Source organism: Pan troglodytes, chromosome 3 (genome assembly GCF_028858775.2).
Source record: "Pan troglodytes isolate AG18354 chromosome 3, NHGRI_mPanTro3-v2.0_pri, whole genome shotgun sequence".
In the NCBI taxonomy this organism is placed as follows: Eukaryota; Metazoa; Chordata; class Mammalia; order Primates; family Hominidae; genus Pan; species Pan troglodytes.
This window is the reverse complement of record NC_072401.2, coordinates 119,704,237-119,719,859: the sequence shown is the minus strand read 5'-3', so window position 1 is coordinate 119,719,859 and position 15,623 is coordinate 119,704,237. Positions and strand designations below refer to the sequence as shown.

Sequence of the window (15,623 nt, the reverse complement as noted above, 5' to 3'; positions counted from 1 at the left end):
AGCTGGGACTACATGCCCAGCTAATTTATTTTATTTTATTTATTTTATTTTATTTTATTTATTTTATTTTATTTTATTTATTTTATTTTATTTTATTTATTTTATTTTATTTTATTTATTTTATTTATTTTATTATTTTTGAGACAGAGTTTTGCTCTTGTTGCCCAAGCTGGAGTGCAATGGCACGATCTCGGCTCACTGCAGCTTCCGCCTCTTCGGTTCAAGTGATTCTCCTGCCTCAGCCTCCCAAGTAGCTGGGATTACAAGCACGTGCCACCATGCCCAGCTAAATTTTTGTATTTTTAGTAGAAACGGTTTCACCATGTTAGCTAGGCTGGTCTTGAACTCCTGACCTCAGGTGATCCGCCCGCCTTGGCCTCTCAAAGTGTTGGGATTCTAGGCATGAGCCAACGCACCCGGCCTAAAAAAATTGTACATTTTTCTTCTAAAGGAGGCAAAAAAATTAGTTCTTACCTCTGTAGGTTATTATTTAATCTCATTGTTTTCTTTGCAATATTATGCCAATATTAAGAGAGTATTGTACTCTTTAAGAGGGTAAAAAATTTAGAGGTGATTTTTTCCTGCTTAAACGAGAGTTAAAGACTATCATGATTTTTTGATGTGCCATTAAATGTAAGTTTCTTAGAAAAAGCTAAATTAGAGGCAAGTGATGTAATAAAGTAGCTGTGGAGTATGGCAACAGGGAAGGTATAGTTATTACCTTTTTTATTTAATTTTTTTAACAGTCATGAAACAAATGGTTTTTAGCACATGCAGATGCTAATTTTAATATGTAAAAATTAAGGAATAAAATTGAATACATGTTGTGATTTATTCAGATATATGACTGACTGATTCTTCACATGATTAAGAATGTTCTGTCTTCAGGGGTCCTGCCAGAGCAAGAACCATGGCTTATTTTGGAGAAGGAAAAGGACCCATCCATGTGGATAATGTGAAGTGCACAGGAAATGAGAGGTCCTTGGCTGACTGTATCAAGCAAGATATTGGAAGACACAACTGCCGCCACAGTGAAGATGCAGGAGTTATTTGTGATTATTTTGGCAAGAAGGCCTCAGGTAACAGTAATAAAGGTAAGTCACCTTCTGGAGCCCTAAACAAGTCAAGGAATACTAATTCCCATTCCATTACTATAAGCAGTACTTTGATAACAGAAATCTAGTACAAGAAGAACGTATACAGATCCATGTCTTGTGCTATTACTTAGATCCGGTAGTTCTTGGCAAACTTGCCTAGGTGGGGCTGACAGGCAGAACAAGGTTCAGGGGTAGGAATGGATTTACGGGGCCTTGTAATCTCTGGGATCATCCTCTTTTCACTTTCTTAGCCATTTCTCTGTTTCCTTTTTTAGATGTGATAAAGCTCTCATGCTTGTTGCTATCTTAGAAGATTCAGAATTGATAATGACTTCATAAAAAGGAAAGAAATGAAAATATAGAAATGAATTAAAGGCATTTCTAAAGTCTTACTAATATTTTAAACAAGGATATTTAAAAATGAATTTCAAAAAGAAAATGATGTTTTGTAGATTTTATTCTCTGAAATTTAAAAATTTAAGGAAAATGATAAGTAATCCTTTCGTATGATACAGTAATGTTTCATACTTTAAATGAATAGAGTTCTTGAAAGCTCTGCATACATTTAATTTTTTTTTTGTTGTTGTTGAGACGGAGTCTTGCTCTGTCACCCAGGCTAGAGTGCAGTGGCACGATCTTGACTCACTGCAACCTCCACCTCCTGGGTTCAAGCAATTCTCCTGCCTCAGCCTCCCGAGTAGCTGGGATTACAGGCGCCTGCCACCACGCCCAGCTAATTTTTGTATTTTTAGTAGAGACGGGGGTTTCACGTGTTGTCTAGGCTGGTCTAGAACTCCTGACCTCAGGTGATCCGCCCACCTCAACCTCCTGAAGTGCTGGGACTACAGGCGTGAGCCACCACACCTGGCCTATTTAATTTTTATGAAACATTCTTTAAATGACTGAGAGAATGAGCTATTTTGGAGAAATTTGTGGTACATTTTATGAAAAGAACAGTTGCCTCTTTATCTGGATTGAAAGTTTATAGTTCTGATACACTGGATTTTGTTAAAATCAGGTGCACCTGTATTTTGAGGATTCTCTTTTTCTAACACCTTTTAATAACTGCCAAAGACAATGCAATAAATGAATTGGATGTCGTTAATATGATTCTTTGCTGTCTGAGGGGCTTCTGATTGTGAAAAGAACACTTACAATCCTTTTCACTCTATTTTCTATTCATATATATTAAATATATATACATATTTTTGTATATGAATGTGTGTATAGATATATGTATATATGTGAATGATTTGGCCAGCTCTTTCCCCTGAATACTGATTATAACTTAATTTACTAAATTCCCTTTAATAATTTAAATTACCATTACAAATGGGATATAACTGATTCTTTGAATTATGTGAAATTCCGTAAGCAGTTGAAAAACATAAAAAACATTATTTATATGTTTGTTTTTAATGCCTTCCTAGAATTATAGCAATATTCTTTTTGATATCTTTCCATGGTTATGGCAATGCTACCATACTTCAAGTAAAAAGATTTCATCTTAGCCCAGCTAGATTACAGAATCTGGCATATTAACCAGTTGATTTTATGTTGATACTCAGGACCTGGTGACATCTATAAGGTGATTCAAACTGAAGCCATTGGTTATTGGTCATCTGATGGGTTTCTTTTATAAATGAACTTCATTTTTCTTTTAAAAAATTTTAAATAATAGTGTATGACTTTAAATAGAGTTTACTTTCTTGCAGGCTGGTTCTTTGCCCCAGAATGATGTAAACTTAAAATTTTGCTTGTTTTAAACATTACATCATTCCTTTTCTTGGCATCATATACATTGACCCAACTTGGAGCATTATTGGAAACTTATGTTTTTTCTAATATCTTACAATTTGCAGTGTCATCTAGAGGACTCATATTGTAAGAAATGAAGGTTAAAGTTTGAAAGCATACCTCTGAGATCATTTCGCAAATTAATCATCTTGGTACACATTGTTGAACGTCTTTCTCCATCAAGAAATAACTATTGCTGTTTCCCTGTTGGGCTCCCTTCTACCTGGTTATTATGGGAGACCATTAGTGTTGATTAGGTCTTCCTGTACTTGGCACAGTTCCCACCCTCCTCCTCTTAGATAGAAAAACAGTACATATCAATACTTTATACACATATATTTAACCAAAGAAACAAAGTACCTCTATATAAATTCTCCTGTTTTCTCAAATATTTTAAAAATTAGTCATACCTGTTGCATTTGCCTTTCTTTCATATACCACCTTTTTATATATTTTTAATTTAATTCTTCTTTTTTGTATGTTCTTGACAGAAGTCTGTTACCTTGGGAGGTTTGCCTGTATACCCTCAACCATAGTTTACCACTTCAATTGGCTTAGCAAACCCTTTCCGTATGTTGACATGCTAAGTAAATGTAAATTCAGATCAGAATTCTAGCCTGGGAATGTGCTTTGCTCTTCTGAGTTACATTTTTTTATGTGACTTAGAACAGTGTTGTATGTGGAAAGTAAGTAATTTAGGCCATTACTGCCTTTGCAGTTCTCTTATTTTGTTTAATGTTCCATACATTTTGTTCCATACATTACACCAAATAGCAGCAGCAGGAGATATAGGTACCTACCAGGATAAAGTACTGGACAGAGTCAAACCAGTCAGCAGCCCATGAACCCCTCAGAGGTGAAGAATGGGAAACCTCATAATGTTTCTTGTCTACTTGCAAATTATTGTCATTTAGTCAAATGAGAAAACTATTTTTGTTACAAGAAAAATTTTAATTTGCAGAGAAAAGGCATTTTGACATAGAGGAGGAGGCATCAGTGGAGTATGTAACTTATCGTCTTACCCCTCCGTCAGCAATGTGATAGTTTAATTAATGACCTATTTCTGCTTCAGAGTCCCTCTCATCTGTTTGTGGCTTGAGATTACTGCACCGTCGGCAGAAGCGGATCATTGGTGGGAAAAATTCTTTAAGGTAAATGTTCCTCCAAAAGAGATTTTTTATATTACAGAATTATTTATATACATAGAGTGTTACAAACTGGGGATGTTCTGTTATATAAGGGACTTGTACTCATTTTATTTTCTAAACTAAATTCAGATTTCACTGATAATTTCACTGTCCTTTGACCTATGTTTACTTGGTATACACCATGTTCTTATACCAGCCTGATTTAAGAGATTAGATGTGTTGCTGAAAAGTTATATGGCAGAAACAAAATAATTTAACAGGAGACCTGGAAGTGTGTATAACTACAAAGATTCATCTAATTTAGAATGTATTTGTTTCAGACTTGACTCAGTTTAATCTAAGTTTTTTGTTTGTAGAATTTACTCATGGAAAACTTTATTAAATACTTCTTCAGACTGCATAGGCGAGGTAGAATGAGGAGAGAAATTACACTTTAAATCATGAAATATAAAGAAGACAACTTGTTTCTAAGAGTGTCAGATAGGTGGGATCTATACAAATGCCTATAAGCAAATCTTCAGAGTTGCTGATGCTGGGCCTGCTCAGAGTTGTGGGGTCTCCTTCTCAAAGTAGGAAGGGATGTATCCTGGAGTCCCTTTTGCTTTCCTTTTCCCCCACCTGCAAGGCATTAAAGTTATTAAAGCCATTGCTTTAACCAGTGCTTTCCTTTGCTTTTTTGCCTTTTACTGACGTTGATGTGTAGCTCATTTTCTTCTTAGGGGTGGTTGGCCTTGGCAGGTTTCCCTCCGGCTGAAGTCATCCCATGGAGATGGCAGGCTCCTCTGCGGGGCTACGCTCCTGAGTAGCTGCTGGGTCCTCACAGCAGCACACTGTTTCAAGAGGTATGTGTCCACCTTCCCAAACAACCCAGTGTAGCTTCTATTCATCAGTTCTTCCAATCCCCTCATGCTCTACAGCACTCAAGGTGTCAGAGCCAGGCTATGAGCTTTCGCTGCTTGTGCCAGCAGCCCTGTGGAATGAGCGAGTGACAAAAGGAGCAAAGAGAGCCCTTAGAAGGCCACTTGCTACCCTGGTGTTAAAACAAACTCTGGATTTAGGGAGAATAGAAGAAGAGGGGTTTTTGGAGAGGAGGCAGCAATGTCAGTGCTCCCCCCAAGAACGTATCTGAGGCTGAAATTATATCTTTGTGGAGGTAGAATAGACCTCGGATTATTTAGTTATAATGATAAGGACTAGGGAATGCAGTTGTAGTGTTTTTGATTCTTTGAGTCTTGGTGTCTTGTACCTTTGAGAAAGGTTGCATATGTTTCATTCTTGGTTTCCTATAGTTTAGTCCTGATTATTTCTTCTTGTCCCAAACATTTTATCAGTCCTTTCTGAAGTCTTCCCAGTTCAGAGGAGAGGTCACGCAGAGTCACCAGAGTCACGGAGCTCATGGTGGCAGATCCTGCAGTAGAACCGGCTCTACTTTCTCTTGTTTAGTGCTTTTTTGTGGGCCTTGGTTAATGGCCCTTTCCTCAGCATTAATTTTGGTATTTAAATATGTATACCAATGCTTGTCAAAATATTGATAATTATTAAAGCAATGTGTTGAGTACAGAGTTTCATTATACTATTTTAATTTTGTGTTTTGAACATTGTCACAATGAAGTTTTAAAAAAATGTGTACCACATTGTTGAAACATTTTTGCAAGCAGAAATTTTTCTGTTTTTTCTTATGTGATATCATACGGTACATACCTTTGCCTCATTATGTACTTGTGATCCATCCATGCAGATTTGTTCATTCACTTTAACTGCTCTATGAATTTTAACTGCTATTGAAAGACTGAACCAGTTTATTTATTCCCCTGTTGCTGCATAGTTAGCTGCTTTCCATTCTTTCATTGATAGAAAACAATGTTGCAATAAACAACCAGGTACAAGTCTCACTGGATGTGTGCACATGGGGACATTTTTCTGGGTCCTGGAATATGGATTCCCTTCAATTTTTCAAGCCTTGCCAATTTATCCTTTGAAGAAATTGTATCAGTTTATAACCCAGCAATGTGTAAGTTCCTGTTTCCTCACCACTCCACCTAAACTTGATACTATCAAAATTTTAAATTTTTTGCCAATCACAAAGTTTTGGGGTTTCTTTTTAATTGTATTTCCCTGACCAATGTCTTCCTCTTTCATGAATTCTTTGTTCATATACTTTGCCTGTTTTTGTATTGGGCTATTTGTCTATTTGTAATTGATTTTTTAAATTTTTGGATATGTTCTGTGTGCTAAGTCTTTGTTGTTAGGTGTTACAAGTACTTTTTCCTAGTCTGGACCTTGTCCTTTTACTTGTTTATGGCCTTTTTCTTACAAAACTGTCTTCATATATTTAAAAGTGTCATCATTTTCTTAAAAGTTTTACAAAAGCTTTGTATTTCTTATTTAAAAAATCTTTGCCCCATTTGGTGAAAATATTCTCTTATTTGTTTTCCTAAAAATTACCTTTATAGTTTTGCTTTTAATATTTAGAAGTTTAATTTTTCCAGTTTATTTTTGTTTATAGTATATGGTAGGAAGAAAGGACCTAATCTTATACTTTTCTTTATGGATAGTTTTCGCAGCATTTTTTATTAAATATTCTAGTCTTTACCCACTGATTATGCTGTCATATGCCAAATTCTCATATATCCTTGTTCCCAGGATCTCTGTTTTCTTCCATTTTTGTACTTCAGTAAATATTTGTGCAGTCATCTTCCACATTCAAGGTGCTGCAGATAATATGTATTTTATTTATTTATTTATTATTATTATTATTATTTTTTGAGACAGAGTCTCACTTTGTTGCCCTAGCTGGAGTGTAGTGGCACGATCTTGGCTTACTGCAGCCTCTGCCCTGCCAGGTTTAAGGATTCTCCCGTGTCAGCCTCTTGAGTAGCTGGGATTACAGGTGTGCGTAACCATGCCTGGCTAATTTTTGTATTTTTAATAGAGACGGGGTTTCACCATGTTGGCCAGGCTGGTCTTGTACTCCTGACCTCAAGTGATCTGCCCGCCTTGCTTCCCAGCCTGACCAAACCTGTATTTTACATAACAGTGGCTATTTGGGGATATAATTGAGCTTCAGAGTCCACCTGTTTACTAGTGGGTTTAACACATTCCTGTGTTACCTGAGTGGCATGAACAATAAAGATCATATTAATTCATTCACTTAACAAATAATTATTGAGCCCTTAATGTTCTCAGGCACCTGCTATGTACTAGAGATATAGTGGAGAACAAGTCAGATAGAATCCTTGCTGTTACAGAGTTTACTATGTAGTTATAGGAGCTGAGAGGAAGGAGATGTTGACTTTGCTGATATGACCAGAAAAAGTTTAGGGCACCATTTTTAAAGTGAGATATTTTTACCAAAATGTTAGATTCATTTAGCTTGTTAATAGTCCAGGTTCCTGAGCCCCTGCTCTAAATCTGCTGAATCTTTGGAGATGAGACCCAGGAGTTGCTTAGGTTAAGACCCACTTGCTTAGAGGAGACATAGTTGAAGAATGATGATGGGGAAGAATAAGTGGAATTGACAGATGCTTATCTTTGTCGTGTTCAACATATTAATTGCTAAACTGATAAAGGACACTGATGGTAAATTGATTATATTTTTGGGTGCCAGAAGAAGGGGAGGGACAAGTAATATGTTGGAAGGTAGGATCATGATAGCAAAATATCTTTTTTTTTCATATACGGGAAGACCAGTTTTTAAAAATTTCTTCTAAAAAAAAAACTAGGATACATGTGCAGAACGTGCAGGTTTGTTACATAGGTATACGCGTGTCATCGTGGTTTGCTGCACTTATTGACTGGTCCTCCAAGTTCCCTCCCCTCACCTGGCAAAATATCTTGATAGGCTGATTCTAACAAGCAATATGGAATAAGGATGAAATAAAATGCTGCCTTTAGTTCCAGGAAATTTGGCTGAAATACAGCACAAGTGAAAAACTCACTGGTTTTAGCGTCCTGCAACTTTAATAAGACTCAGCAATACAATATGGTTGCCCATGAAATTAATTCAGTCTTGGGTAGCACTGACGAACGGTGTCCAGACAAAGCAGTGAAGAACCTTGCTATTCTGTCTTTCTGTGCTCAAGCAACTGTCAGGGAGAAAAGCACTGTGTCCATCAAACAGAGAACTGTGCTCAGTTCTGTGTGCCACACAATGAGAAAAGGACATGGTGCTCTAAGAAGGGCAAGCAGAAAGGAAAGATTGTGTGGGACTGGATTAGATTTGTTGCCTTTTGCTTCAGATACCACAAATGTTAAAGGGAGATAAGATAATTTTTGCTTTAACACAAAAAAGAGTTTTCTGTTGTTTATTTTTTATTTCTTTGACACGAGGACAGTTCAAAGATGGAATGGGCTATATGTGGGAGGAAAAGTGAGTTCTGTTAAGGAGTCTGTTTAAGCAGAGAGAGCTTAGGTTCATGTGAAGGTAGAGGCTGGTGGTAGATAAGATGTAGTGTTTAGAGTACTGTGGTGAGAAAGCAAAAGCTATGTTTGAGGGATGGCAATTATTACCTAGAATACAGGATCTGGGATTTGTTAGTGAACTTAGAGAGACGAGAATGGCCTGGGATGCCAGGGTTATGGATTCCTCTTTCATTTACTAGGTAGTGGGAAACCACTAAAGTTTTGAGCCTTGAAAGATGTTCAAGGAAGAGTTTCAGGAGATGAGTCATTTGGAGATATATGGCATATATCTGAGGGGGTAAGGCAAAGTTATTAATCTAGGGGGCGTCTGTGAATGGGCTTGACATTATATTAAAAAAATCTTTGTATATGTTTGTACTTACATGCCTTTTTCTGGCAAATTGGTCTGTGTTACCAAATGATTTAAGTAGGAACTGGAGGGACTGTGAGGAAGGGACCTAATTTTATACTTTTATACTGGAGGGAGACCAGTTATAAGATTATTGTAATAATAGAAATAGGTGAAAAGGAAAGGAGGGAGTGAAGGTAGAGAGGCTGTTAGAAATCAGTAGAGCCTGGTACAATACAACAGAAGGAGACTTGGATCTGGCCACCAAGACCAGGGTTACAATTCTAGCTCTTCCAATTGTTAATTGTTTAACTTTGCAGAAATTATTTAACCTCTTGGAGTCTCAGGTTACATCATTTTACATCTGTAAAATGAAGATAATAATGTTCCACAGTGAGAAACAAATGATCTGCAAAGTATGTCAAAGTATTTTATAAACTCTAAAATTCAAAACAAATATTGGTTATTTTTATGTTGGAGTTTAAAGGCAAGAATTGAAGACTGTATTAGTGAAAGTAGGGAACTGAGGATTATTTTATTTCACTTACTAATGGAGAAGAATAAGGTATAAAACTGCAAAGAACTTGAAGAAGCCTATTTTGGGGCTTTGAATTTAAGCAAAATAATCTGTTATCTTCCTGTTATTCAAGATTTCTTGTCTTTCAAATTTCAGCCAAAAGTTACAGTCATAGGAGTTCAAGGCTTAAAGTATTAAAGTAGGAAGATTGCTCAAAAGTTGCACTTGAGGTTAAACACTTTAACTTTTGGGTTCCCTGGATGGGCTCTTTTTTTGTTGTTGTTATTTTTGGATTTATTTGTTTACATGTCATTATTTCTCCTTTGGCCTGCTCTGTCCTGATTATTGCTTAAAGTCAGTAATCGTCTCATTTCTCATTTGTGTTTATACACCAAGTGTCTACTGTATGACTTGGCACATAGTAGATACTCTGAATGATTGTTACATGATGAAAGTGGTGGCTCAGTTGCCAGATAGTGAATATATTTAAGAATGTTGGGCTTTTTAGAGGATGATGATATTTTCAAACTGAGATCAACAGATAATTCCTTCCATATGTCATTTGGAATTTCTTCTCATTATTTGCACAGTTTAAGATAAAAATAGTTGATTAAAGAGCAGAGGAGCAGATTATGATATGCAGCATTTTGATATGCTTTGGCTATAATACAAGATTCTTTTAATGTGAGTAGGGAAAAAACTGCTTTGCAAATGTGTTATATATCCTTCTGACTTGGCTTTTACCTTTGCCGGATTTCATAGACTTCCTGTTTGAAGCGCCTAAGGAGGCTACAGCTCACATCTTTATTGATGTAAGTTTATTAAAAGGCATACAGCTAGTTACTAGTGATTAGAACAAGCTCCAAATTTTGTTTTCCTAGATTTAGGGACTTTTGCTTAAAACAAATCCTCCTTTCATCATCAGAAACACAGATTTGCAAAATAGAGACTGTAATCTAGAAGCAATGTAGTAGGGCTCTGAGAGGTTCCTGTCCTTTTAGATGCCAGGTGAAAGATACCTTAGTTTAATATAAGGCCTATAGGTAGGGGAACGGGATTTCATATTTTGAAATTAGCTTCCCCTCACCCCCTTTTGACATTTCCACTGCTTTATCAACTACTGGGCTTCTGTATACCTAAAGATTTCTTGTTCATCAGAGCTTCCTTGGTACCTAATTCTTGCAGCGATGTAGGCCAATGTTCTTGACCAGCCATTTCTGGACAATAAGGCATAGATCATTATTACCATTTGTGTTATTTAATTATACAGGATTAGAACTTTTTATGTTTATTTGTTTGCCTTCATAGCATAGTCACTCTTATATATAATCTTTGTATCAGAATAATCTAGGAATGATGGCCTGATGAGGATGAGATCAAAATGCCATAATTCCACTCTGCCGTATTAATGCCATAATGCCGCTAGCCTCAGTTACACTCATTTCATGTGGAGTAGTCTCTTTAAGGGTGCTTTATGTGAAGGCTGGCAAAGTTTTCGTAACTCAACTCTTATTCCCTCATAGCTTTCACACATTTCCATGCCAATGTAACAAGCGCACCTGAAGTAGTTGGTAAATCACTATTTAAAGGCTATCTCATTTTTCACATTTTTCTTAATGTTAATGCAATACACATGGAATGCAGTAGCCTGTTGGCAATTTGAATTGGAAACTTTGTTAAATTAAGTTCTTTTGTAACTGGCTTGTGAATCTTACATAATATAAATTGCTAATGTTTGCTTTCTATTCTAGATTGTAACTACAAGTACCATGAAATTGCCTTGCGTGTCTATTGTGGTGCAGCAATATAACTGAGACAAAAGTTCCTGAATATTAATTTCTTTTAATTGCTTATTCTGATAACAAACGTGATTTTGCAGGAATAAATGTACCTGAAACAAGGGCTTTCTTATTTCTGTAATTTTACTCCAAAGTGGACTTGTTCAAGAATATAACTTTACCTGACTTTATCTCATTGACTTTTTGCCCTAGAAATGCAATAGTAGCTGGAAATTGTTAGAAATGACTAGATATTTCTAATTAGAGAGATGGCCACAGAGGTAATGGGACTTACTTTTTAAGAACATAGTGTGTCAGATGCCTAATATATGTTTCATCATGACATAGTATATGGTAGAGCAGAGCTCTTAGGAACATAGCCTTTGGTAATACACATATCACCAATCATGCTAAAACTATTTCTGTAGTACACATAGTATTTGTGTATGTGTAAGGGCTAACGCAAGATTCTACTGAGGTTTACTTCTCTGTAAGCAATTGGAACCATTTACATAAACAACTTCAGTCAACTACTTTTTGAGTTTCATCCAGAGAGAGGAAAAACAGATTTTAGTAGTAGCAGATGTGCATGGCCTGATGTAAAATATTGCTTTCCTGTAGAGACGAATCCATGTAGAGAAGAAACACAAAGAATATGACCCTGCAACCTGAATTAATTCTACTTTTAATTCTAGTAATTTGTTGTTGTTGTTGTTTAGCCTCAGAGTCTCAGAGAAACTTGGACATTGGATTTTAATAAACTACTGTGTCTCAGATCCTCTCTTGCTCAAACTTGTCTGGGAATTTCATCCAATTTTTATTTGAGGGGGAGTTGAAGGCATTTCAGCAAAGCAAACAACTGAATGATGTGTCAGCCAAAACCTGAAATGTTTGTTTTAGAAGCATTTTTGGATAAAATAAAGTCTATCAAAATAACAAAAGTTCAACTAGAAAGACCTTAAAATACATTGCAAAGGAGGATTGCTTTATATGTTGTCTTGAGAAGCCTAGAACCATAATAGATACTTCTGAAGTCCACACACATATTGAGTACTTCAGCCAAAGTGTTATCCCTAAAGCATATAATCATACCCACTAGGAGAGGTGACACTAGAAGACAAAAATTTGGTTGGAAAACTATTCCAATCTTGTGTCAGATGCTCTTCAAATTCTAAGCACAAAATATATTCTAAGAATAATTGGAGTTAAAGGAGTGTGAGACTCCATGCTTAGGTTTAGCTGGTACATTTCCCTAAATTAGGACAACTTTAAAAGTATAGGTACTGGCCAGGTGCAGTACCTATAATCTCAGCACTTCAGGAGGCCAAGGCAAGGCGGATCGCTTGAGCCCAGGAGTTTGAGGCCAACCAAGGCAACATAGTGAGACCCTATCTCTACAAAAAATAATTTTTGAAAATTAGTGAGCATGGTGGCATGCACTTGTGGTCCCGGCTGCTTGAGTGGCTAAAGCAGGAGGATGGCTTGAGCCTAGGAGATCAAGGCTCGCAGTAAGCCGTGATCGCACCACTGCGCTCCAGCCTGGGCAACAGAGTGAACCCTTGTCTCAAAAAAGAAAAAAAAAATGTGTGTGTGTGTGTGTATTCCATATATACATATGAACTAACAACTTCATTTTGACAAGAATGGTACTGTTCGCCTTTTTGTTAGGTAAATATTTTTATTCTCAGTTTAATATTAACTGCTGATTGGTGAGCATACAAATTCTGGGGTTTACCTGCCAAAATCTACTTGATCCAAGAACACAGTGTATGTATGGAACATGTATGCTTTTTGCATTTTGGTTTCTATTAGTAATCTGTTAGGATGCTTACTTCATCCAGTGAAGTTCTGGGCATGTACGGGCAGGAGTTATGCCCACACTTTTGAGTCTTTGGTTCAGTGGTTCCCAAGTCTGACTGTGGATCTGAACCCCATGGATTTTCATGGGGTTTTTATAGGAAATAGAAACTTTTTTTGATAATTTTGTTATAATATGGTAATTGATAAGATCTCTTTTTAATTTCAGTAAGTTAGGGATGAGAGTGTATGTATGCGGACGTGAATGTCTTTCAAAATAACTCATTCATTATACATTTATTAAGCGCTTTCTCTGTGCCAAGCACTTTGCTGGGTGCTAAGGATACAATAGTGATCATGACATGGTCCTTGCCCTTGAAAAGCCTTTAATTAAGTCCTAGAAACTGTTACATATGCATTGAGAGTGTTCAAAAGGATTGGCTAGCTTTCAGGAGAGCAGAGGATTAGGAGGAGCCTCCTAGGAGATCTTTGACTTGATCAGGACAAAATCAGGTTTTGCCATATTAGGATAGAGGGGATGAGAGAAACAACATTGCACATAGTTTGGATAATGACGTGGGTTTGTAAGACAACTCTTCAAACGGTGTAAATGACAGGAGCACAGGGGCCAGGTTGGTATCAGAGAGGGGAACAAGGACCAGTTCTTAGATGGATTTGTGTATCATTTAAGGAATTTGAATTTCACATAGATTGGGGATCCCTTGAAGGGTACTCAGAAGGAGTTATATTATCAGGCAGAAACATCACTCTGGCGGCAGCATGAGGGATGGGTTGAAAAATTTAAAACTTGAAGCGGCAAGTCCATTCAGGCGACTACTGCAATAGTCTTGGCATGAAATGACACATTAAGGCAAGATTGCCCAGGGCTTTAACATTGATATTATTTTAAAAATAAATTGCCTGTGCTAGTAATGTCCTGTTTCTTTGCTTACTGGTTGAAGACTCAATTTTTATAGATAATGCGGAATAGATTTATACAGCCAGTTTAGCTGCAAAGATTAATTTAGCCAAGCGTCACAGCTGTTTCTTACAGAATGGAAAATACTGTTGCAATAAGACTTAAAACAGAGTGAAAACCTGTCTCAAAAAAAGAAAAAAAAAAGATAAAAACCCAAACAGGTCAAAGTACTTTAAATAATATATTTAACATAGTGTATCTAAAATATTATCATTGCAAAATGTAACTAATAGAAAAGTTGAGATATTTAATATTCTTATTATCTATAGGGACAATATTTTAGTTTTTTTTTCATACTAAGTATTCAAAATTCTGTGTATTTTGTACTTTCAGCACATCTCAATTCAGACTAACCATATTCCAAGTGCTGCAGTAACCACAGTTAGCTAGTGGCTACCATATTGGGCACTACAGCTCTAGATAATTTCTCAAATTCTATTAAAAAGATAAATGCAACATTTCAGCAGTACTTTCAAGGATGTATTTACAATAATTCTTGTGGGAAAAGTGTTAAATCATTTGGGGTTTTACTTTAAATATGTGAATGTACTGTTAATAAAATTTAATGAATATACTAGTGATATTACTAGCACACAGAAAGTAGAAGTGAAAATAAGTACTTGATTACTCTCCATGCCTATTACTTTTTAGTTCAGTATGTGAAATAATCCTAAATTTTACTTAAATTTTCAAGGAAGCTATAAGAGCATATACTTCAGGCACAATATATTAAAAAGCCTCTGAACTTTAAAGATATGTGATGATTTAAGATTGAGTCTCAAGAAATCACAGATTAACTATTAATATTAAAGATCAACAGTAGGTGGCTATATAAGCCAAATCATCTTTATTGCACTCTTTAGTTTTTGAGCGCTGACAGTTAATTATATATACGAGATGGTCAGAGCCCTACTTAAGGATTAGAATATTCAGGCATCTCATAACCTCCAGTAATTTTATAGAAGTGGGAAGTTTTATTTTAAATAGACACTAGAAAATGCCAAGCTTTTGAATACCAACTCAGTTCTAAGTTCACATTCAAGTACAGGTCTTCTAAACAATAAAAGACCCAAGTTTTGGTTAAAAAAAAATTAAGGTGAAAGTTGTTACATGCGTGCTTCCCCACTTTAACAGTTAGATGCCGGCACAAAATAGGTAGAGCTGATGAAACCAGGGCTGGAGTTTTGGCAGGTAAAAGACAAGCAGGGTAGTTTTTCGAATGATTGTTGTAATGGGTAGACGGTAGAACCCAAGCCAGATAATAAGGGAAGTCATAAAAGACTAAAATGAAAAAATAGTAGGGCCAAAGGATAGAAGTCCAATGGGTTTGAAGGATTTTAGAGCTGTAAAAACAGAAGGCAGAAATAACGGTATGTATGAAATCAAGATTTCAGAGGTGTGTGGTTACCTGGTGAATACAAGGTCTAGGTTTTACATGGTAAGTGTGTGGCTGAGATGAGGTGTAGAATACACTCATTGCAGATGAGTAAGTCAGGGAACTACAAAGGAAAAGTTATTGTAAATTAAGTCTTAAGAATGTTATAAGTAGTGGAATGCAATGAGCATGGAGCTCTAGTCTTCTGTGAAAAAGAGGAAGTAACTAGGAGATGGGTTGTGTCATGCATTCTAGGTCAGAGGTTCTCAACTGGGGGCAGTTTGCCTAACAGGGAACACGTGACTATGTCTGGAGACATTTCTGGTAATCGCAACTGGGGATGGAGGGTTTGTGTACCATGTACCAGTGGCGTCTAGTGAATAGG

General features: G+C 36.3%; 1 protein-coding gene across 2 annotated transcripts in view; it reads left to right on the top strand.

The window, feature by feature from the left end:
* The window catches only part of PRSS12 (serine protease 12), a 73,265-nt gene that overhangs the window by 53,508 nt on the left and 4,134 nt on the right, over positions 1-15,623 (top strand). For both annotated transcript variants that reach the window (NM_001071807.2, XM_009448188.3), the window contains 3 exon segments: positions 889-1,094; positions 3,967-4,045; positions 4,762-4,884. In NM_001071807.2, the coding sequence (NP_001065275.1) occupies positions 889-1,094; positions 3,967-4,045; positions 4,762-4,884 (408 nt within the window).